Raw genomic sequence first — 24,414 nt, forward strand, 5'->3', positions numbered from 1 at the left:
TCAGACACACAGTGTTGATACCAAGTGCCCAAAGCAGCTGTGACTTAACGACCGAAACTAAATCAACTAATGAACATGTATGTATCGTTTGATGAGACCAGAAGGTGAAGGAGGAATGACTAGATGCTTCTCATGAGGTAGCCTTCCAAAACGAATGCGTTCCCTAGGCAGCACTTAGGTATAACACTGACCCGGGCAGACTCTAATCTCTGTGGACAAAAGGGGAAGAACTTTCATTAGGGCTAAAATGGGTAACAGTGGCAATTCTGAGTGTTGCAGGTTTGTGAGTCCTATCTTAGAACTGTTGGATTCTAGCATCAGACAGTCTGAAACAGATCAACAGACTGAGTAAATTTTGTGACCCTGCTTAGCAGTTCTGACCTATATTAAAAATGGACTAGAATGCACTAGTGATAAATGCTGAGCCTTTTAAGGGGGAAGAGAAATCATGTTGTAAGTGCTTTTTACTAGAAGGGAATGGGAATGCTGGAACAGAGCTGAATGGCTTCAGAATGAGTGCAATTTCATCATCTGCTTTTTTTTTTTTTTTTTTTTTTTTTTTTTTTTTTTGCTTCAAGACAGGGTTTTGCTGTAGCTTTGGAACCTGTCCTGGAACTAGCTCTTATAGACCAGGCTGGCAAAACAGTTTCTTTGTTTTTAATTTATTTAGTATGTATTCAGTGTTCTACCTGCATATATGCCTGCAGCTCAGAGGAAGGCACGAGATCTCATTACATATGGTTGTAAACCACAGTGTGGGTTCTGGGAATTGAACTCAGGACCTCTGGAAGAGCAGCCAGTGCTTTTACCCACTGAGCCCCTGTCTTCTGCTTTTCAAAACCAACTAAAGGATTCTAACATGTTATCCATTAATTTTTTTTTCTTAGTTTTTGTTTTTCGAGACAGGGTTTCTCTGTAGCTTTGGAGCCTCTCCTGGAGCTAGCTCTTGTAGACCAGGCTGGCCTTGAACTCACCTGCCTCTGCCACCCAAGTGCTGGGATTAAAAGTGCGCCACCACTGCCCTGCTGGGTTTTGCATTTTAAAACTTGATAATTTTACTTTGACTGCCTGACCAAACCTATTTTATTATGTAACTGAAAGTATTTAAAAAGTGTTTTTGTTACTTCTCAGCAGATAGGAAGAGGGTTGAGAGGAGAAAGTCAGGTTGTTTGGAATGCTGTCCTCATTTCCCTGCATTATTTACTTTGACTTCTTTGAATTCTATTGTCTGATAACTAGGCACAGTTAATTTGTGAAGACCCTAAGAAATGCTAGGTATGGTTTCTTTTCATACCTACCACAAACACACATCCTAATGTGATGTTGACACATTCTGATTAGAAGATATTATAAAACTTCTGCACATGTTACATTGGAAATAAATAAAAATAATATATAATCATATATTTAGATATTTTACTTCCTTTTACATGCCACTATATTGGTTTCTGATACTTTTTAAATTCTGTATTTCCAACAAATGATCTTTGAAATAATTTACACAGAACATGTAAATGTGAATGATTGAAGAAAACATAAATGGTAATACAGGTATTTAAAACTAAATAAAGCTGGGCAGTGGTGGTTCCTACTTTTTAAAGCACTCAGTATTCAGGAGGCAGAGACAAGGGGATCTCTGTGAGTTCCAGGACAGCCAGTGAAATGTTGTCTCGAAAAACCAAAATAAAATAAAATCTTTTTGCTATGAAAAGATTTCATAATGCCCTTCATCTGCTGTTCCCTCTTTTCATCAGTAAATCCTCTTTTTTTTTCCTTTTTACATTTTTCATTTGAAAAAAAGTTTTTGTTTTTTTTTTTATTGAAAAAAAAATTTTCCGCCTCCTCCCCGCCTCCCATTTCCCTCCCCCTCCTCCCATCCCTCTCCCCCTCCCCCCACTCCTCTTCTCCTCCCTCTCCAGTCCCAGGAGCAGTCAGGGTTCCCTGCCCTGTGGAAAGTCCAAGGTCCTCCCCCCTCCATCCAGATCTAGGAAGTTGAACATCCAAACTGTCTAGGCTCCCACAAAGCCAGAACCTGAAGTAGGATCAAAACCCCGTGCCATTGTCCTTGGCCTCTCGTCAGCTCTCATTGTCCGCCATGTTCAGAGAGTCCGGTTTTATCCCATGCTTTTTCAGTCACAGTCCAGCTGGCCTTGGTGAGCTCCCAATAGATCAGCCCCACTAGACCCTAATTCTACTGATTATTTTAAGGGACTTTCTGTACTGTTATGCACTTTATATTCTGCGTCCTCTAGAGGGCTCTACTCACATATGTTATCATTGTAGGTCTGACTTTCTTAGACAACGTTCCGTTAGATTGCAGGACAGTGGTCTCTTCCAACTTGTGCAAATGTAGAAATTATTTTTTTATTCCTTTGTAAAAACTTTTAGATTCATTTTATTTATCTGAGTGTTTTGCCTGCATATATATATATATATATATATATATATATATATATATCCCCTGGAACTGAAATTACACATAGTTATGAGCTACTCTGTGAATGCTGGGAACTGAACTCCGGTCTTCTGGAAGAGCAAGCAGCCAGTACTCTTAACCTCTAAGCCATCTCTCCAGCCCCCTGTTATTTATATTTTACACTAGTTTTTTTTTTTTATTTTTGTTCTTGTTTTTTGGATTTTTTTTTTCAAGACAGGGTTTCTCTGTAGCTTTGGAGCCTGTTCTGGAACTAGCTTTGTAGACCAAACTGGCCTCGAACTCACAGAGATCCATCTGCCTCTGCCTCCCGAGTGCTGGGATTAAAGGCGTGCGCCACCACTGCCTGGCTTATATTTTATACTAGTTTTTAAGAATATAGATGAGTTATTTTTTAGAATATTTCCCTAGTTGTTTTTGTCTGTTATTTTCTCTTTAAATTCACGGCATGTATTTGAGGTTGGAATTCTACAGAAGCAGTACTCTCCTTCTTGGATGTGTCATATCCAGGGGCACATATCATCTGTTTGTTCTGTGGTACTGACATGAATGAAGCCTCTCTGCATTTTGTATTGAAACTACACTTACAGGCATATGAATTTCAACATGTGTATGTGCCTGAACTCTGACTGTAGGAATTGTCCTGCTTGGTATCAGCCCTCTTATCTGGTACTGTTCAGTTTTCTTATATAGTCTCAGTTCGGTAATAGGCACCTGAATGGCACTTTTCTCCCTGATTTGAAAAACCACTGCAGCTGTTCCCATCAGGAATCAGAGAACTTCTTCCAAATAAAGCTTGTGAGTTTATTGCATGTAGGTGATAATGCACTCTGCCTGGACTGGCCTCATGTTCTCCTGGAAACAACTTTAGAGAGAAGGTCCCATTTTCTCCACTTTACAGTGGAGGATGGGTCAGAAAGGTTAAAGTAACACTGGTAGAAATTACCAAGACTCAGATATGTCCAACTCTAGAGACCTTGTCCATTTTTATAAGGCTAGAGTGGGCAATTTAGCAAGAAATTAAAAAAAAAAAAAAAAAAGTATGGCCAGGTGTGTGTTACAGGCCTACAATCCCAGCTCTCAAGGTTGGGGTACAAAAAACAACCTAAAATAACAAAATGAAAGATAAAGAGGCACCAGAATACTAAAGAGCTAGATGGCTCAGTCAGTAAAGTGCTGGGCCTGAGTTTAATCCCTAGAATCCACATTAGGGTAAAAAGGAGAGGAGGAGGGTGTTGGGTGTAGTAGTACAGGTTTATACTGGGGAAGGGAAGTAGAGGCAGGTGGATCCCGGGGGCTCAACTTAACGTGTTTAGCAAGCTCCAGAACAGTGAGAGATCCAGTTTTTTGTTGTTGTTTTGCTTTTTGTTTGTTGTTTTTTTCAAGACAAGGTTTCTCTGTGTAACAGTCCTACCTGTTTGGAACTTGTTTTGCAGACCAGGCTGGTCTCTAACTCACAGAGACCCACCTGCCTCTGGCCCCCAAGTGATGGGATTTAAGGTGTGGGTCACCACTGCCCAACTTGTTTGCCTTTAGTCCCAGTACTTGGGAGACAAAGACAGGCAGGCAAATTTCTGTGAGTTCAAATCCAACCTGGTCTACAGAGTGAGTTCCAGGACAACCAGGGCTACACAGAGAAACCCTGTCTATGAAATAGCAGTGGTGCTTCATCTCAGGCCTCCATGTATACGTCTGCACCACACCCAACAATCGAAAGTTATTTCAAAAAGCAATCCCTTAAAGGGCCACAAATATGTAGCTCAGTAGGAAAGTACTTTTTTTTACTCAGCATGCACAGGACCCTGGATTCCTCAGTCCTGCGCATGCACACATTGTGGTTTGGGTAAGCATTAGTTAGTCTCTTACTTACAATCCTTCTGTTTTCAGATTAAGATGAAGACTAGCATTTCATTTCAAGTAGAGATGATCTGTTTTTATCACCACTTTCTTTCTTGTCCCAACTTTTACATTTCACTTAGTGCTATCTTTGGGTCCAGGATCTAACCATTTTATAAGCATTGTCTACTTTCATTTAATGTACTGATTGAGAGGGGGCCTTGCTGTGTTGTCTGTTCTAGTGGACTGTGGGCTGAAGTTACTACCTTGACCTCCTCTATTATCTTTTCTGCCAAAAAAAAGTTGAAGATTGATGTCACTTTACCACAGTGGACCCGTCTCTGAAGTGGGCATGGTACATATATGTACTGGTGGACACTCTACTACATGTACAGCACAGGCAGGGTGCTCCTGCTTCCCTGACTTCTACTCCCTCTCTCTTGGCAGTACGCGATCTGATTTTCTGGCGAGATGTGAAGAAGACTGGGTTTGTCTTTGGCACCACGCTGATCATGCTGCTGTCCCTGGCAGCTTTTAGTGTTATCAGTGTGGTCTCTTACCTCATCCTGGCTCTTCTCTCCGTCACCATCAGCTTCAGAGTCTACAAGTCTGTCATTCAAGCTGTGCAGAAGTCAGAAGAAGGCCATCCATTCAAGTAAGTTGAAGTTACAATATACATTTCAGTAGAGGGTTTGCTGAGGTTGCTCAGGTCTGAAGTTCTGACCTGCCTCTTGCAGCTGATTGATGTCAGTGATGCCGTAATACCTTACAGTCACCCTAATGAGTGACCAGGTTAGTGTTTAGGAACTTTTAACTAGCTGGAGACTCATACTTAAGGCTAAAAAGAGCTGCAGATCCTGAGCAGGGCACAAAATAGCTTGCCCAGGGCAGCCCTCAGTCAGCCACTGTGTCCATGTCTCAGCCCTATATGGTAAAGCCCAGACACAGAACTCCTAGTTCTAGAACAAGGAGTTTTCTCTGTTTTTATTCTGAATTTTATTTCTGAGTTACTTTAGATCTTCTGTAGTCTCCCTAGGTCTAGAGGCGATTTTTAACTTTTATTTTATTGTGTATATATGTGGGTGTTTTGCCTGCCTGCCTGTATGTCTTTGTAACATATTCATGTGGTGCCCTTGCAGGCCAGAAGAGGGCATCCAGTCCCTTGAAACTGGAAATATAAAGGCGTGTGCCACCACTGCCTGGCTTGAACCCTTAAATTTTTATTGTAGCCAGGTGGTGGTGGCACATGCCTTTAATCCTAGCACTTGGGAGGCAGAGGCAGGTAGGTGGATCTCTGTGAGCTCAAGTCCAGCCTGCTCAATAGAATGAATTCCAGGACAGGCTCCAAAGCTACAGAGAAACCCTGTCTCGAAAGCTCCCCACCCCAAAAAAAATGTAAATTAGTGTGTATGTGTAGTTTTTTGAGGCAGGGTTTCTCTGTGTATACTGGGCTGTTCTGGAACTTATTAAGTAGACTAGACTGACCTTGAACTCATGAAGACTCAACCTGCCTCTGCCTCCCAAGTGCTGGGTTTAAAGGCGTGTGCCACCACAGACCAGCTTTTTGTACTTTCTTAATAAACAGAAAAGAGAACATATGCCTGCCACTCTTCTGTTCTTCCAAGAGTTTGAGCTCCTCGAGGTATCTTCAAAGCTGACAGGCACTCGGCACTCAGCTACTGGAGGAATGAACAGGTTATAAGTATAGGGTTACGTCTCAGACCAGGGTGGCACACACCTTTAATCGCAGCATTTTAGAAGCAGAGGCAGGCAGATGGCTTTAAGTTCAGTCCAGCCTTATCTTTATAGTAAATTCTAGGCAGTCAGGTCTATGTAGTGAGTTCCTTTCCCTACCCATACTCCACCCCCATTTTTTTTTTTAAGATCTCACTCTTTAAGAACAAAGTGTGTAGTGTAATTTCCAGCCCTAGCATATTCGTGGTCACTGCCCTTTCCCCCCCCACACCACTTTTTTTTTCTAAATTAGGGACTGAGTCCAGGACCTTACACATGCTAAAGTGTTCTACCACTGAGCGATAGTCCCTGCTCTCTTTTTTCTTTTAGTTTTTGTTTTGGTGGTGCTTGTTTAAAAAAAAGGTATTCTAGAACTTGTTAAGACAGGGTCTTAGCCAGCAAGATGCTCAGCAGATAAAGGTGTTTGCCTCCAAGCTTGACAACCTGAGTTCAGTCTCCAGGACCCACATGGTGGAAGGAGAGAACCAACTGCCACAATGTGTCCTCTGACCTTTACACACATACTGTGGTACACATGTGCAGATTCCTAGTGCTGTGAAGACACCATCACCACGGCAACTCTTATAAAGGAAAACATTTTGTTGGAGCTGGCTTACAGTTCTGAGGTTTAGTCCATTTTCATTATAGCATAGTGGAATATATGCAGACAGTGGTGCTGGAGAAAGAACTAAGAATTCTGCATCTAGATCAGCTAGCAGCAGGAAGAGAGACTGTGAGCCACTGGGCCTGGCTTGAGCTTCTGAAACCTCAAAGCATAACCCCAGTGACATACTTCTTCCAAGAAGACCACACCTCCTAATAGTGCCACTCCCTATGAGCCTATCTATAGAGGCCATTTTCATTCAAACCAACAAACACACACACATTAAAAATAGTGTATTTTGGAAAGCTAGAGTGGTACTCACTTGTATTTGGGAAGAGGAGACAGGCAGGACCCTGGGGCTTACTAGCCAGCTAATTTAGCCTGCTTAGTGAATTCCAGGCAAGTGGGAAATGCCATCTCAAAAAAAAAAGTTGTTTTTGTTTTTAAATCGTGGACATTGCTAGTGAAATGACACCTCCACATGCACATACACATGAATTTTAGGTTCTACCTTGTTTGCTTTATAATGCTGGGGATTGAACCGAGGATCTCATGCATGTCAGGCAAGTCTTCTGCTATCTGATCTTCATTCCCACAGAGTGTATTTTGATAAATCCACTCTGGATAGTTCTTCATTATACATGAAAGCCCTACAGTTCATAGATAATTGGCATATTTGCTTTTATCCATTAAAGGGCAGCTGTGTCCCCTACAGATTTCTAGAATGCCAGTTTCCCATTAAAAGACAACTATGTTGTTGAAGAATTTCCCCTCCGTGTCATACGTGTGACTGTTTCTTCTTCCTTGGAAGGGCCTACCTGGATGTGGACATTACCCTGTCCTCAGAAGCCTTCCATAACTACATGAATGCTGCCATGGTGCATGTCAACAGAGCCCTCAAACTCGTCATCCGTCTCTTTCTGGTCGAAGACTTGGTTGACTCCTTGAAGGTTAGTTGCTGGCTGTGATTCAGAGGTAAAACAGGAAATAGAGGGTCTTATCAGACAAGAGAAAGCCTGTAAAAAGGGAGGTAGGTGTCACAGAAAAAGCTGTCACCTCCCTCTAAAGAACAGCGTTAAAGCAGTAGTCACCAGCTCAGCACCCAAGACCAGTGACAGTTTCCTGACTATAAAGTGCAAGTAGGGGCACCTGTGTCATACGGCACTGCATGACACAGACCTAGTTAGCCGGAGCTCTGAGTTATCGCTATTCTTGCTTAACCCTCTGACATTGACTTTCACAGCTGGCTGTCTTCATGTGGCTGATGACCTATGTCGGTGCTGTTTTTAATGGAATCACCCTTCTGATTCTTGGTAAGGTGACAAGGAAAGTCTACCCATGTCTTTATTTCTTGACATAGTCTATAAAAACTAAGTTAAGTGTCAGGCCAAATTGTGCAGTCTATAATCACAACTGTTCAAGAAGCTGACAGGAGGTGGTGGTGCACACCTTTAATCCCAACTCTTCGGGGGGGGGGGGGAGGATGGGAGCCTGGTCTACAGAGGGAGTTCCAGGACAACCAGGGCTGCGTAGATAAACCTTGTCTTGGGGAAAATAAATAAATAAATAGATACATAGATTAGATAAAAAGTGGAAGAGGCTGAGGCAGGAGCAAACCTGCAAGGGCAGTTTAATAAGACCCTGTCTCAAAGTAAAAATTATAAAAAGGACTGGGGAAGCTGGGATTATGGTATACATCTATAATCCTAGCACTTGGTAGATGGAAACAGGAGGATTGGAATTCAGTGTCATGTTAAGCTTCATGAATTCTAGGCCCACTTGGGACATATGAGACCCTCAATTAAAAAAAAAAAAAAAAAAAAAAAGATGTAATCCAGGGGTAGAGTGCTTGCCTAAAGAGCATGCACACAGCATAACCACTTATTCCACATGGCCAGCCTATGGTGTTTAGAATGTATGTTAGGTATTGGAGTAACCTGGCATTTTGTTTATTAAATGGTCTGACAAAGAAATTTCAAAGTAAGCTGGGCAATGGTACCGCACGCTTTTAATACCAGCACTGGGGAGGCAGAGGCAGAAGGATCTCTTGAGTTTGAGGCCAGCCTGGTCTACAGAATGAGTTCCAGAACAGCCAAGGATACAGAGAAACTCAGTCTCAGTGTCGAGAGAGAGAGAGAGAGAGAGAGAGAGAGAGAGAGAGAGAGAGAGAGAGAGAGAGAGAGAGAGAGAGAGATTTTTAAAGCAACTGTAAGTAAAGGGTTACTTAGTTGCTTAGATTTGGTTTAAATGTGGGGACCTTGCTTTTAGGAACCACTCCTGTAGTTCAGAAGTTGAGTCTATCATACAAAGAAAGCAACCTGTTGGGGCTTTTGCACTACCATGATCTGCTCTCAGGAGATCATGAGGCTGTTCTCAATTGGGAACAGTCTTGTTTTTCTCTTTTTGGTTGTTTCTTTGTACTTCATGAAGAAATGTCTGTACTGTTTGAGTCTCTCACATTTGCACTTGCCATGTTTTGATTCTGTCTTACAGCTGAGCTGCTTGTTTTCAGCGTTCCAATTGTCTATGAGAAGTATAAGGTAGGCATTTGTCAAAAAGCAGAATGCTGAGTAAGTGTGACTGGCTTCAATTCATGTAAGGAAAGTAATAGATTGAGAATCATGCCTTCAGCAAGACTGGAGGCCTAAGATATATGTCTGTGTCACGGAGGTGACAGATCCTTTCCAAAAAAGGAAAGTGAAGAGATACTTTATAGTAAAAGTTGAGCTTCTTAAAACTAAACCCCACTTTCAAGGAAATGTTAGCGTGTCCAGATGTTTGCATTGTGGGCTGTGTGGATTAGCTGTCCATCAGAAGACCTTTTGGGAGAGAAGGGAGAAGATGCATAAAGACCTACCTGAGTTCAGATCTCAAGCACCCACATAAAATTGTCTGCTGTTATAATGTACATCTGTAATCCTAGTCTTGGAGAGGATCCCTGGGCTTGCTGGCCAGCCATTGTAACCAAATCAGTGAGCTCTGGGTTCAGTAAGAGACTGACTTACTGAAAAAGATAAAGTAGAGGACTGGGGTTGTAGCTTAGCTGGTAAAGTGCCTCATACGCACAAAGCCATGGGATTTTGAGCCCTAGCACCACATAAATTGTATGGCACACACCTGTAGCCCTAGCATGTAAAAGGTGGAGTCAGGAGGATCGGGAGTTCAGGGTCCTTCTTGGCTACATAATAAGTTATAGGCCAGCTTAGACTACATGAGACCTAACCTTTAACTAATTAGTTAATTAATAACAAAGTAGAGAGCAACTGAAGAGAAACAATTATTTCCTCCACACACATGCGCGCACACACACACATAAACAAAAAAGATTTTTGGCTTTTTAATATTAAATGAGTTCATCTTGCCAGGAGCCATAGTATATAACAACTACAGAATATAGATAAATCTACAGTTTCTAGTACTCAGAAAATGTACTTCAGTGTTGCTAAAGGAAACACCACATATGTCCTACTTCTACAAATGATGAGTGATTATTTTGAAGTGTTGCATAAATTGAAATCTGAAAACGGAAATTTATAAACTTTGAAAAACTAGACATCATTTTCATTTTTCTGAATAATGACTAGTGGGGGTTTAATGATTTCACTAAAAAGAAGAAGAATGCTTTTTAGGACAAGGGAGAATATTACCAAAATATATTGTATGAAAAATTGTAATAATAAAAATAAAAAGGCAGCCAGACTGTGGTGGCGCACACCTTTAATCCAAGCACTGGGGAGGCAGAGGCAAATGGATCTCCAAGTTTGATGTCAGCCTGCAGAGCAAGTTCAAGGAGAGCAAAACCCTATCCTGAAAAACCAAAAAAAAAAAAGAGAGAGAGCCTTCAAGAAAATTCTTAGCCCTGCTGAATGCTGAATCTTCCTTTCTTTTTTTTTCTTAAAGACACAGATTGATCACTATGTTGGGATTGCTCGGGATCAGACCAAGTCAATTGTTGAAAAGTAAGTACACTTAGGGACCACGTTCACCATTTCCCATGTATACTATACCTCCCTTACAGTTTCTAGTCTCTTACATAAAATATTACTGTCCAAGTTAAATAATTTTCACCCTGAATAAAACCTTATATAATTTTATTTGAGCCTCTTGCTAAGAAGCATCCTTGGGTTTTGTTGTTGTAGTAGTTTGGTTTGTTGGGTGGTTTATTTGCATTAAAGACAGGGTCTTGCTATATACTAGGCTAGACTTCAACTTAACATCCCTACCCACTAACTCTCAAGAAAGAAGTAATCAATATTTTTTTGTTATTTAACCCTATTTTATTCTCATATACCAAGTTAAGGAAACTCTTTCCTGTCTTTTCTAGTAAATGAATAATGTAAAGCTTAGATCCTGGCATTGTGGTAAACACCTGTAATCCCAGTACTTGGGAGACAGAAGCAGGTGGATCCCTGTGAATTCGAGGGGCACTATGGTGGTATTTCTCAAGCTTGTTCCAGGTAGAGAACAGCTGAACCCTACCTGATATCCCAGAGGAAATACAAATCTAGAACAAATGTATATTTAAAACAAATATTTTCAGTTTTCTTCTTCTTTCCTCAATAGGATCCAAGCAAAGCTTCCTGGAATCGCCAAAAAAAAGGCAGAATAAGCACATAGAAGCCAGAAGTGCAACAGTTACTAAAACACCATTTAATAGCTATAACATCATCACTTGTACCATGAAGAACTTGCTCAGTATCAGCTTGAGCTTGGTTCCAAGTTGTTTGTTCTTTTTAATTTGGTGTTCTTTCCCTCCTCTCCCTTTACCCTCAGTACCAAGCACAAGACGTGTTAGACTGAAATAAGAACTGATCTCTTAGAACCCAAAAGAATAAAGAGTGAATCAAATTAATAGAATTAATCAGACCATAGCAGTAGCGGAGCTTTTACCTGTACTATGAAAGGGGAAGAAGAAGAGAAAAATGTCTCTAGGGTCCTCTATCTAGTTTCAAGGACTTGTATGCAATTCCCATTTATAATTTTGGCCTTCTTTTTAAGTTAGGAAATAATGATTAGCTTATGTCTAGTCTAGGGCAGGAATGGGTTTTCTTCCATTGGGTTTATGTGGCCCTCCAGTCCCACCTTCCTGCCTTAGACCTAAGCAGCTACTCCTGCTCTTCTTCTTCCTTAAATGAAAGAACTGTCAGCTTTGAATAACTTAGAGGTGATAGAGGTAATTCCCTTTCCCCAGAATTCCGTCTGAGAAATAGAGGGAACAGAGTGGGGTGGAGCAGTCAGCAGGAGGGCAGCAGTCACCTTCCTGCTGCTGCTCTTCCTAGGGAAGGAAAGACTGCCATCTGGGAGGGCAGTGTCCAAGTCATTGATCTGGGATACCAATGTGAGTGTTGGTTTGAGAAATCATTCCAGAATGTGCTTCTCCCTTTTTCCCCTGTCCACCTTACCTCAAGTTTAATAAATATGGTTGTACTTTTCTTATGAAATAAATGTCTGTAACTGCTGTACACTGCTATAAATTTAAGAAAAATAATCTGCATGTGGGCTCCCAGCCATTGAGTTATTAATCCTATCTTTGTCTGTGGGGAATGAGATACAAGACCACGAAAAGCCTTCCTTCTGTGTCTTCCCTACTGTTTTCTCCTCCACTGCTGCTTCCACTTGTACTTTGCTAGTTTAGCCTGAGGACTGGTCATGTGTCTGTAGTCCAGAGGCCTCGTTTGGTTAGAGGGGAGGTCCATTTCCAGATTCGAGATGTAGCTTTGAGTAGCTTGTGAGTGAATGTTGTTCTGAGGAGATCTCCATTTTCAGACACATTTATGACATAGTTCCTACCATGGCCTATGGTGCTCATTTGGAGAATATTTTCGAGAAGTTTTACGTTATAGGTGGCCAGGCAGGACCAGGAGATGTTGCTAGACAACGGAATAACTTATGATTGACTGGAGATCTTGATTTTTATTTGAGACTTTGCATCTCCCCTTCATAGGAATCTAATCAGCTTGTAAACAGGCATCCAACGAGTTCCTTCAGCTTCAGTTCTCAGCCCTGTCTGTTGTGAAAAAGGGCTGGGACTTCAAGGGCTGTGGTCTTTGGTAGTCACCAAGTTGTGTGACTGTAAAAATAGGAATGGAGCCTCTTCAGAAATGACTTAGGGACTTTGATAGGTAGAATGCCTTACTCCATTTTCTTAGTTTCTTTGCCCTTGTTCATTTTGAATTTTTGGTTTCCATTGTAGAAAACCCTCCATCACCATCCTCTGCCCTCCCAGGAAGTGAATGCACTGATGGTCTTTGGGGTCTCCCAACAAGGGACCCCATTCTGCACTGGAAGCCTCCATACCTGGCTCTTTTCTTTGTTGCTGCTGTGTTAAAATAATTGAAAAGATTTTTGTGCCACACAGGATTTTTTTTTTAAGAAAAATCTATAGATGAAAAAGTTACTAATGAAATTGTGTACGTGTCTGTGCGTGCAACATAAAAATACAGTAGCCTCAAGGAGCTCTTCTGATCCCTGTAAAACTGCAAATTGATGTATTAATTATAAATAAAGAACACAGTGACTGTCTCATCAGTCTCCAACTTTATTCTCCCATGGTTTGGGTGGAGTGAGAGCAAAAGGCTTTCACTTAATCTCACCTTCATTCCGGGAACTCTCTAAAAGAACTGCCAAGATTGCAAGGATTCCCACGGCACTGAGCAAAGCTGCACCACATTTGGTTTCTAAAATGGAGTAGAGACCCTATAAATGGTGACCTTAGAAGTGACCTGAGTGAAAGGGCCTGGTTCAGCCTCACCACCCTGGGAATGGGAAGGGTCCCCACTTACCACAGGAAGCAGCCTACAGGCCACACACTGCCAAAAGCTGAAACTGAGCTGGTCATGGTACATCTGGTCTGACATCAGAACTCATCTGACTTGCTCTGCCCCAAAACTGAGTTGGCTGTGACTCATTCTAGACTTTTAAGATTTTATTCAGCATACCTCTCGGGAAAACTTAGGCTGAAATACTTTTTCAATGACTGATGCAAACAACTTCACAAATACACATACAAATGCTTGAATAGTGTCACTAAGTAACATGGCATATAAATATGTATCCAGAGTAACATTTACATATGGACCATAATAGCAAGCATACCATTAACAAAACAATGAAGGAATTTCATCTGTTCAATCAGAATCCCGAGAGAAGGAGACCCACCAACCCCTTGACCCCTGAGGCCCTAGGTCCACTCATGGTAGAATCACTGCAGAGGTACTTGCCAGACAACCACCTAGGCTGCAGCTGTATGAGAAAGGTCGATCAGAATGCACTGTGGGTAATCAGGTGGACCCAGGATCTACCTCTGCCAAGTGCCTAAAATGATGCTAGTCTGAGGCTGCCTCTCAAGGGGAAAACCATTTCTAACTTCTGCCCCAGCTAAGCTGCACTTCAGCAGTGAGCTCTGGCGATGACAATCAGCAGCTCCAATTTTGCCTACTGTTTCTAAAAGATAGCATAGAGGTCGGAGAGAGTGCTCAGTTTAAAAACATGGATTTAAAAAAAGGGGGCGGGGTCAGTGCCCAGCCTGGCACAATCCATAATCTCTGTTCTCAGGATTTTAATACTGTCTCCAAAATTCTGGCTGGTCAAAACTGGAATTTAACTGAACCAGCAGCCGTTCCAGTTCCAGAATGTGTGATGGCTTCAAAACAAGCACTGATACTGAGCCTTATTCTCCTAGAGAGGTAGGCCACACCTGGAGTCCTGTCCCCAACCCCCACTCACACACCCTCACAGGCCTGCAGTGCAGAAAGCTGCCTTCATCCTCACTCCCAGAAGTACAATGCTTTGCTGCCCTCAGGAGTCAAGTGCTGTGGGCCTGCAGTGCCCAAAGGGTAAAGAACTTGCCAGATTGGAAGCAGTGAAATATAGTGCAAAGCTCACTGAACTGGAAGTTGAGATTTTAGTCCTAGTTCTTGACGTGTACCTAGCTGGCTAAGTAATAATTTCTGGGTTTTGAAATTTTGCTCCTCTCTCTAAAAGGGATCAATTTGTGATCTCCAGGGTACCTTCCCACTGACAATCTTGAATTATATAAAAATGCTATAAAACCCATGGTATAAAATCCAACTCTCCACCAGTAAGTCTAGGGAACTGGGCCTGAGGCACTTGAACCTTGAGCTCTGGCTCTGGCAGGTGAGAGAAGGGATTTCTTGTTATTTTCTCACCACGGGCTGCACTGGCCCCAGAACCCAGGGCCCCTCCCAAGTCCCATCTCCTGACCACCGCACCCTGACTTTAAAAGGAGGGTACAGTGCCTGCAGTGGCTTCCCTCTGTGAAGAGCAGACACTGTACCTAGAAACAAAGCCAGGTGATCATGGGATATTTAGTATCCTCCAATCTCCTCGCCACAAGCCCATCTCTATCCTCCCTCCACCACCGCACAGCTTATCTCTGATACACGCATAATAAATAAGACATTTGCACATAAGGGTGATTGGGCCAGTTCCCCCCGCCCTTTCATATAAAAAGCATTAAATACAGTTTCAAAATAAAATACAAAGAGCAAAAAAGGGCCTGATCTCGGGACCACCTGTTCTCCACGGGAGAATGAATCTACACATCCCTCTCGGACCTGCCTGGGAGATTAGGGGCCCTTCTGGCACCATGAGTAAGAGCAACAGAGGCCAAGGCCGGGCCCCAGGCCCTGGGAGCTGAGAACCGGTGTTGCACCCACCGAAGACAAATCACGTTCAGAGGTGGCAGTAACAGACTAACCGCCCCGTGTTCTGAGCTCTCAGGACGCTGGCGCTAGACCAGGAGCGCGGCCGCCGCTTTCACTGGGTGGGTAACAGAAGCTCTCTGAGCAGGCAAGGCTAAGGAAAAGTGCTAATCCCTTTATGACCCAGGTCCCAAAGGCATGGCAGCGGCCCAGGATGGGATGCGCTGTCCCTTGGGTCAGCCCGGGAAGCTGGCGCAGCTGACTGGGCCCCATCGTTCCGCCCGCCCACATCCTGCCCCTTGCTTTGCCGCCGCCTGGGCTTCTGAGAGGCCAAGAATACCAATTCAGATCCCACAGCAGCGCCTGGGAGCCGAGAGCCGCACCTGCGGTCGTGCAAGGCCGCACAGAACGGGCCCCGGCCAGGGCGAGCGGCCAGCGCGTCCTTCCTGACTTCCCTGCGCCCTAATACTGACTGCGGGCACCCCTACCCTGGCCTGGCAGCGCTGCGCCCTTGGGTGCGGTCGGGAGCGTTCGCTGTGAACGCTGGAGAGGCGCTTTGGCTTTTCGAGAAGCACGGGCCCCCGAGCTAAGAGCGCCGGGACCCCTGGGCCAGTGCGCGCCGGCAGCGCCTCCCCAACCCCAACCCAGCCCGGCCGGCAGGGGAACCGAGCGTCAGACTGCAGGGTCTCTCTGCCAAGGGCCAGGCCAGCGCAGAGCGAGTGCTACGCGCGACAAACTGCGCCCGGCTTGAGGTCCGCACCGCCGTCCCGCGTCGCCGGGGCCGGTGGCCCGAAGCCCTCGTGGCCGTAGCAGCGTAGTGCCGCCTCCTCGTAAGCCTCCAGAATGGTCTGGCGCTCCTCTGGGGTGAAGTCCATGGAGAAGGGATGCACCTGCAGAATGTGTCGCTTGATTGTGCTCACCTTGAGCGTGGCCAGCGCGCCCCCGCACACCATGCACACCAGGCCGCGCCGGCTGCCGTCATAGTCCATCAGGTACTCGCCCCGCCAGCGCGGCTGGTAGTTGCGCCGCTGCTCCCGACTGCGAGGCGGCGGGGGCGGGGGAGGTGGCGGCGGGGGCAGTGGTAGCGGCGGGAAGGCTAGCCCCCCGGGCTCCTGACCGTCATCTTCATCCTCCTCTTCTTCGGCAGGCCGCTCCGATGGAGCCCCGGGGGACAGCGACGCGTCGCCTGGGGAGGAACAAAGAGCTGCCTTAGAGCGGTGGGCAGGAATCAGGCCCCATCCCTACTCTCCATTGATCCTCCTGCCCCATCCTCCCGTCTCTCCTTGCAGCCTTCCACTGTCACCACCCTTCCCTCCGAGCCCTCTGTCCCTGCCCGCTCTCCCTTGCCAGCTGCTCTGGCCCTCCACAGGCTCACCCCACCACTCCTCCTCTGGCTCCGCCTCCTGCGCCCCTCCCCCCTCCTCAGAGGCTGAGGCTGTGCTGGGGGCGACAGGGTCGCTGGGGGACTCCGGGCTGGGCAGCCCCAGGGCCAGCAGGTGTGCAGCCTTCTCGCTCCATTCCTGGGCGATGAGGGCCTTGACTGGCCCGCTGAGGCTGGTGGAGCCCGGGTGGCGCTGGCGGATGTGTCGCTTGATGGTGCTCATCTTGAGCGAGGCCAGCGCGCCCCCGCACACCATGCACACCAGGCCGCGCCGGCAACCGTCCAGCTCCATGAGGTACTCCAGCCGCCAGCGCTCCTGGTAGTGGCGGCGATGGTCTCGGCCCCTCCGAGGCCGGACCGAGATGCCTGCCCTCTGGCCCTCTCCCTCGCCCTCCTCGGCCTCCTCCTCCTGCTCTGCCGGCCCGGGCCTCTCAGGCACCCAGCCAGCCTCTTCCTTTACGTCTGGGGGGCTGAGATCCTGAGAGGAGGGGGCTCCAGCAGCGGGGGCGGAGTCCCGGCTCTTTCTGGTCAGGTCCTGGGGGACGAGGTCGTCGTCTGTTGGGGAAGGGGTGAAGGAGAAGGCCTCAGCCTGCTGCTGGCTGGGTTGCCCTTACCCACACAAGAGGGTTCCATCCTTGCTCCTCACCCCAGCCCCAAGCTAGCCGGCCCCAGCCAGAGAGAGAGGGGTGCGGAGTTGCAAGTCTGTATGTGGCGGGAAAGTAAGCCTGCAGCCCTCAACCAAACGTCCCTGCCTCCCAATTTTGTGTTCAGCTCCCATGCTGCCGCCCTACTATCAAAGGGACCTCAGCCCTGGGACAGCCTCGCACCTGGTGAGGACTGGCTGAGCTCGGACAGAGCCTCAGGCTGGTCACCCCAGGCCTGCAGCAGGGCACTGCGCTGGGGGCCACTGAGCCCTAGGGAGCTGGGGTGCACCTCCAGCACGTGAGCACGGATGTCGTCCAAGTGCAGGCTCGGCAGTGCCCGGCCACAGGCCATGCACACCAGCCGATTCCCCCGTGGGTCGTAGTCCATGAGACACTCGGCCCGGAACCAGTTCTGCAGGGACTCCTTCAGCCTCCGCTCCAGGCGCCGGGCCCCCACTCCCCTGCTGCCCCCAGCCCTTCGGGAGGCTGCCAGGCGCCGGCGCCGAGGTGCCACTGGGCCCCCTCGAGTCCCTCGCCGCTGGCGCCGGCAGCCCCCACCAGCTGGGGCTTTGCCTGAAAGGGTTGGAGGGAAGCAACTGAGACTCTGGCCCCCTGGGGAGACCCCCACCACAGCCAGGTGCTCCACACACAGCCTCTTTCTCAGGTCCCTTTCCTTGTCTTTTCCTCTCCTCTCATCTTTCTCTCTTGTTTTTTAGACAGAAACTCATACAGCCTAGGCAGGGTTCAAACTCTATGCAGCCACCATCATCCTGCCTCCCTTCATCCTGCCTCCACTCTACTAAAATTTCAGGCACGTGCCACCACACCCATTCCCTTCATCAACACCCTCTCTCTAATCCTCCACCCAGCCTCCCTTCCCTGGGCTTCACTGTTCTAACACTACACCCCCATTTCCCTCACCAACTCACAGCCCTTTCCTCAACTTACCCCTCCCACCCCTACTCTCTCCTTGCTCCTCCAACTACACTGTCAAGGATGCTGGAGACTACCCCCACACCACTATCCCTCCCTACACTCAACAGTAAGGGCAGTAAACAGAATCTACCCAAAGGAGCAGAGAGAGGCTTGCTCTAAATAAATAAATAAACAAACAAGTGAATAAATGAATAAATGCATACATCAGAAAATGAACGAATGAATGAATGAACAGAGCAGAAAAGCTGCCCGCCCGCCCGCCCCCATCCCCCAGCCCTATTACAATCCCCTGCCTCTTCATATTCTGTATTACCTGGGCCCTTGGGTGGGCAAGCTTGAAGGTTGGCCCCCTCCTCCTCCTCTTCATCTTCTTCCTCCTCCTCAGCCCCCTGGGCCCCTAGGCTCTCAGCCTCACCACAGGCCCCCAGCCCCAGGTGGGCATCCCAGCTGTTGCTGATGACTTCCTTTTCCCGGGTACTCCAATGTAGGGAGTAGGGGTGCTTCTGGCGGATGTGCCTCTTGATGGTGCTGAGCTTGAGGGTGGCCAGGGAGCTGCCACACACCATACACACCATGCCGTGCCGGGAGGGAATGAAGTCCATCAGGTACTCCAGTCTCCAGTGGTCGTGGTAGTAGCGCCGATGGTCCCTGCCAGGGATGCGGCTCTTTCCTGGCCTCGAGGCCCGAGCCTCACAATGATCTGAGTATTTCCTGCCTGAAGATGCTGGTCCCCTGGCCCTGGAGGAGGGTAGGGGGGTACTCCCCCAGGACCCCAAGGCACCCCCTTCCAGCTGAAGAGCTTGTCCTGAAGAAGGGAAAAGGGAGACACATTCTCAATCTCCAATTTCCAGGGAAAGGACCCAAGGCTTTGATTTGGAAGCATGAGAAAGGGAGGTGGGGGAGGGGAGTTTAGGGCAAGCAAGGGGTGGCAAGAGCAAAGAAAGGGAAGCGGTGATGAGTCAAAATACCCCTTACAAAGAGGATCGAGAACAAAAGGATGTGTGTACGGTGCAAGCTCCTAGCTGAAGGCCAGGGAGGGTGCTACTCTACATAGGTACCGGGAGGATTAAAGCTAGGAGATCAGCAGGCTGGGCAGTTACGGCCGGAATGGAGAGAGCAGTGGGAGGGTGAACAAAGGTATCTGTCTGCACCCAGATCTGTGCTCAGACCCACACACCTGAGGCCCCACCAGGAGGGCCCCACCCAAAGGTCCCTTTGCCCAATAATACCTCAAATATGCCCTCCTGTAAATACCAGTTTAGGGATAGGTGGGAAATGTCAGCTCTCCCACTGGAGGGATGGACACCTAAGACAGAGCTGTCAACACTTCCAGGAAAGGAGTTTCTCAGATGCAGGCTTCCCCAGATTTGAGGGGGCCCAATGGCCCTGAAAAGGCAAAGTAGGAGGCCCACCAGAGGGACTACTGGACATGGTAGTCAGCACAAACAGGGGGCACTCGCCACCCAGCAAACCCATTAAGTCTTTCTAGGCATTTATCTCATCTGGGCTGGCAGGGACTTGGCTACTGCCCAGCCATCGGGAAGGTGGGCACTTCTGGGTCCCACCAACCTGCTAGTGTTCCTACACTTGGTTGAAAAAGACATCCACAGCCCTACCTTATCCTCCCCGCAGAGCTGGCTGATCATTTTTTATTTAGAAAATGTTCTCCTGGCCACAAAGACTAGACAGGCAAGTTCTGGTCATTCTCTCAGTACAGAATTCCAGAGTCAAACAAAAGACAAGATCAGAGAGAGCTCCTGTCCGTGTGGCGTTTGGTTTGTTTTTTTCATGATCATTATTACTATTTTTTAAGTAGAGCTATAGAAAATGCAATTTCTGGTTTCACTGGTGACTTGCTCAGTGACCTTTGGTAGGTCATGTCCGCTCTCTGGGCCTACGCGCCTTTGTCTGCAAGCGCACTGGTTGGATAACTAGCATCCTACTAAGCATCCTTCCAGTGCGAGAGCCTTAAGTCGAAGGCAGACTGGCCCTTTAAGAGCAGAAAGAAAAAAAAATACAAAAGAAAAAGGAGGAGCTGAGATTCTTTTAAAAACAAAAGGGGATGGGGGGCTTTGGGGGAGGAGAGCTCAGAGAGTAAGGAACAGTCAGGACCGAACCTTCGCTGATAAGGCAATAAAACCCTGCAGCAGGGAGGAAAAGAAAAAAAACAGTTCGCTTTAAGAGTCAACGAGGACCGGCCGGTCCTGGTACAGCTGACAAACTGGGGCAAACACCACAGCGCACGGGCAGGAGGGGGCATCCACCTTCGTGAGCGAGCCCACTCCTTACTTAAGACTTTCCCGACGTGGGGGACGGCAGAGGGGACCCCCAGGACGTAGGCTGTGCTCCCCCCCCACTTAGCGCAACCGTGAAGGGAAGAGTTCCCGTCTCCAGCAAGGCCACACAGGAGAGGGACGGCGTACCCGACATCAGCGGAATCCCGAGTTACTCGGGGGAAAGCTCCAGAGAGGGACCGGGGGGGCTGGGAGGCCTTTGAAAAGAAAGACCACTTGGGAGTCTGAGAAGGCGCGGGGGCCGCAAGTTCCGGCGCCTCGTCCCCCGTGTCGCTGGTGCCCCCCAAAAGCGGGCGCCGCGGGGCCCTTTAAGGAGCCGGGATCCGCCCCAGCCCGGCGGGCAGACCCTGGCACGGGCGGGGGGCGCCCCGCGGGCCTTGCAGCTGCGCTCTGTGCCCGCCAGGTGGCGCCCCCGACCGCCCAGCGCTCGTCCCCCGCTTTGTTCGGCGGCCGAGAGGGGCCCGGAGCCGCAGCCCTCCCCTCCCCCACGCCGGGGCCCCCGCCCCAGACCGTCGGGCCCAGCTCTTACCGCCGTCGTCCTCCTCGGGCTCCGCGCCGCCGCTCGCTGAAGCGGGCGGCAGCCGTCGGCCCCGTGCCGAGGACACTGCGGGCCCGGGGCCGCCCCTGCCGCCGCCGCTCCGGCTCCGGTGGTCCCCGCCGGGCTCCATGCGCTGTGCTGAGGAGCGGGGGCCCCGGGGCGGCGGGGCGCGGGGCCGCGGAGCCGGCGGCGGCGCGCGCAGGGCGCTCGGTGCGCGGGGCCCCCGGGCGCGGGGCGCATTCACGGGCGGCCGGCCGCACGGACGGCTGGCTGCTCGCTCGGCGGCGCGGGCTGGACCGGGGTGGGGATTCCTGTCTGGGGCCCCTGGGGCTCCTTTAAGGGCTCCTGGGTAAATTTAAAGGGGCCGCGCGCAATTTCCTCCTGCCAGCTCGCGGGGGGCTGGCGCGGGGAAGGCGGGAGGTGACGAGTCCGCAGTGGGCGCCTGTTACGGACGCGGGGAGCACGGACCTCAGCGCCCTCACGGGCCCGCCCCGCCGCGTCGGCAGCTGCAGCTCTGGTTTGTAAAGAGTCGCCGAGGCGACCACGGGCGCCCGCGTCCAGTCCGCTGCGCTGCGCTTCAACCACCGCCCCCTCGGGGCATCTCCGCGAGCAGCTCTCCGCAGCTGGCTAGCAGGGGACAGCCCGGTGCGGCGGCCCGGAGCCCCTCTCCGGGTGCCTCCCTGTCCTCCCGCGCGAGCTGGGCGCGGGCCCCGAGCGGACGCGCCTGGCAGGGGCCCCAGATGGCCGCGGCCCCGCGGAGAGGGTGGAGCCGTGGGGGCCGCCGCGCCCCCTCCCGCGGGAGCCTGGGGCTAGCGCTGGCAGCTCTGACTTCTACCGGGGAGGGGCGGCGGGGCGAGGCTTCCACCGAGCCGTGTGAGGGCGGTGGCCGCGAAAGTGCAAGCCTGGGAGAGGGGCGCGCAGAGGACTGGAGGAGAGCGAGCGCGCTGCGCCTTGCCGGCCGGCGTTACGGAACACGGGTGGCCCCGGGCTGGAAGCTGGAAAGATAGGGCGACTGCGGCGGTGATTCAGGCCCCTGCCCCCGCAGGCCTGTAGGTGCCAGGGGAGGCAGTCTGATCAGCCCCGGGGCTCCTGCACAGGACGAAGGGGCAAAGAATGCTGGCCCCGATCGTGGTGTTGGGCACCTGGAGACGCGCGTCCCTAGGCTGGGATCCCTCGGGCGAATTCCGACTTCGGCCCCGGGACACCTCTAGGTCTCTGGCTCCCGAAAAGCCTGGAGAAGGAACCTCGAGGGGTTGTGATGTTGAAGCAGCTTGGGGTCCTCCCAGGACCGCTGGAGAAGCAGGTGCTTGCTTAGCCTTGGTTGGTCTCCCACAACAAAGCGAAGGCCTGGGGATCCTAATTATAGGGTGCGGGACACCATGAGGGTCTTATTATCTAGAGGTGGTTTTTATTCCCTCCCTGCCGGGAAGGCACACAATAGTCAGTCAAAGAAGTCATGTTCACGGGGTCGCTCTCACACTCAACACCTACTATGTGTTACCAGCACTGACTCTGGACACGTATCAGTCAACATGGTTGCTCCTACTGTTGGTAACTTAGACATCCTCAGCCAATAAAAAAGAAACAATTACAGCCCCTGGGGAGTAAGGAAAGAATTAAATTATCCGGCACACAGGAATCCATTCCCTGAAGTCTGTGCGCGGAGAAGACAGGAACTAACATTTCTCAAGTGCCACTAGGGCGCTTTCACTGGTGGAAACGCTCTCCCCTGTCCCCATCCCCCCCCCCCAGTCGTTTTCAGTCTCCAGGATGACTTGGGAGAGACTTCACCTTGGGGATACTTAAGACCCTACCCCACAACTCTGCTGTCCCAGGGCAGACTGCCTTTCGTTTCACCCGCTGAGCGGAGCAGGGCCATGTGCTCATGGAATGCAGGAGGCACCATGAAGCAGAAGGTTGGCAGGCCCGGGAACACAAAGAAAATAATAGGGAATTGGCCTACTTAAAGCTTAGAAAAGAAAAAAGAGGCCAGAGGTCAAGTGCATGCCTTTAATCCTAGGAGTTGGAGGCAGACGCAGGCAGATCTCTGATTATATGGTCTACATAACATTTCCTAAGACCTTACACTTTATTAGTGTAGTTTCTAGGTACAGGGGTCCCTAGTGTAGGGCCAGCCATTGCAAAAACACTTTGGAACCTATCCTTCCAGTATTATTTATAAAAGGCAGTTTTGTTACCAAAAGAAATATATCACAGCCACCTGGACAGTTGTCTGTCCTCGCTGACACCCTGCTCAGTCTCAGGAAGGGCCCAAGGCTCCATGATTTGTGACTTCTCCCTCCATAGCTTAGTCTTTGTAGCCGAACCATGAACCTGGAGCTGGCTGTCGAGATGAAAAGGCGGAAACTCTTCACAAGACAGTGGTCCAAGCCAGGCATGGTGGTACAGGCCTTCACTCCCTGCACTCAGGAGGCAGAGGTAACTGGATTTTGTGAGTTTGGGGCCAGCCTGGTCTACATACTAAACTCCAGGACAGCAAAGGATACTATGTAATGAAACCTTTGCTCCAAAAAAGAGGAGAGAAAAAAAGGACAGGGTTGTCTACTAATTCCTTTGCTCACCACCTAGTCAGAAAGCATTACCTGGAGTCGGGCATTGATGGTGGACTCCTATAATCCTAGCACTCAAGAGGCCGAGGCGTGAACTGACAAAATCCTACCTCAAAAAAGAGAGAGAATGACCACGGCACGGTAGTATTAACCTGTAATCCCAGCATTTAGGAAATGCACACAGGAAGGTCAGGAGTTCCAGGCCAGCTTTAGCTACACAGTTCAAAGCCAGTTTGGCCTGTGTGGCATGCTTCCTCAAATACATGTGGTAAGGAGAGAGAACGAATCTTGAGCACCAAGCCCTGGGCTGGCAGCAAAGGATTAAAAATAGGGGCTTTCCTTCCAAGTACGAGGTCTGCATTTGATGCCCTCCAGACCCACAGAAATGAGTCTGGGCACGATGGTGATGCTTGTAATCCCAGTGCTGGTAAAATAGAAATGGGTAGAGCTCCCTGGCCAGCCAACATGCGTTAGTCAGTTCCAAGCCAGTAAGAGATCCTGTACCAAAGAAAGAAAAAAAAGGTATCTTTCACATGTATATGCACACCATACACACATGAATATCACATGTACATATACACCATGCACATGAATATCACGTACATGTACACCACGCACATGAATATCACATGTACATAACACCACACACATGAACATCACGTACATGTACACTACACACATATGAGCATCACATGTACACCACAAACATGAACATCACATGTACGAATGCACCGCGTATGCAAACACCCCGTGCACATGTATACCACACATGTGAACATC

At 49.0% G+C, this 24,414-nt stretch overlaps 2 protein-coding genes across 4 annotated transcripts in view; one reads left to right on the top strand and one right to left on the bottom strand.

Moving 5' to 3' along the window:
* Nucleotides 1–13,133, top strand: part of Rtn3 (reticulon 3) — a 54,958-nt gene extending 41,825 nt beyond the window's left edge. For all 3 annotated transcript variants that reach the window (XM_057778626.1, XM_057778623.1, XM_057778625.1), the window contains 6 exons: nt 4,718–4,925; nt 7,420–7,558; nt 7,852–7,921; nt 9,102–9,148; nt 10,509–10,567; nt 11,172–13,133. In XM_057778626.1, the coding sequence (XP_057634609.1) occupies nt 4,718–4,925; nt 7,420–7,558; nt 7,852–7,921; nt 9,102–9,148; nt 10,509–10,567; nt 11,172–11,217 (569 nt within the window). In that variant the 3' untranslated portion in view covers nt 11,218–13,133. The remainder of the gene's footprint in view (nt 1–4,717; nt 4,926–7,419; nt 7,559–7,851; nt 7,922–9,101; nt 9,149–10,508; nt 10,568–11,171) is intronic.
* A 149-nt stretch (nt 13,134–13,282) lies between these two features.
* On the bottom strand, nt 13,283–21,733 carry Zfta (zinc finger translocation associated). Its single transcript, XM_057778627.1, has 5 exons — nt 21,056–21,733; nt 18,546–19,037; nt 17,480–17,869; nt 16,647–17,207; nt 13,283–16,457 (listed from the first exon to the last, which is right to left on the bottom strand). Exons 1-5 carry the CDS (start codon nt 21,192–21,194, stop codon nt 15,994–15,996), a joined length of 2,046 nt encoding a protein of 681 aa, XP_057634610.1. The 5' UTR covers nt 21,195–21,733; the 3' UTR covers nt 13,283–15,993.
* Nucleotides 21,734–24,414: the final 2,681 nt, after the last annotated feature.

Source organism: Chionomys nivalis, chromosome 8 (genome assembly GCF_950005125.1).
Source record: "Chionomys nivalis chromosome 8, mChiNiv1.1, whole genome shotgun sequence".
Lineage (NCBI taxonomy): Eukaryota > Metazoa > Chordata > Mammalia > Rodentia > Cricetidae > Chionomys > Chionomys nivalis.

Excerpts from the sequence above, each read along its gene's own strand:
- Zfta (XM_057778627.1), bottom strand. The coding sequence starts at position 21,194 with ATGGAGCCCGGCGGGGACCACCGGAGCCGGAGCGGCGGCGGCAGGGGC. Across the intron at positions 19,038-21,055 it reads GCCCGAGGAGGACGACGGCG|GACAAGCTCTTCAGCTGGAA; the intron begins GTAAGAGCTGGG and ends TCCCTTCTTCAG. Across the intron at positions 16,458-16,646 it reads GCCAGAGGAGGAGTGGTGGG|GCGACGCGTCGCTGTCCCCC; the intron begins GTGAGCCTGTGG and ends GTTCCTCCCCAG.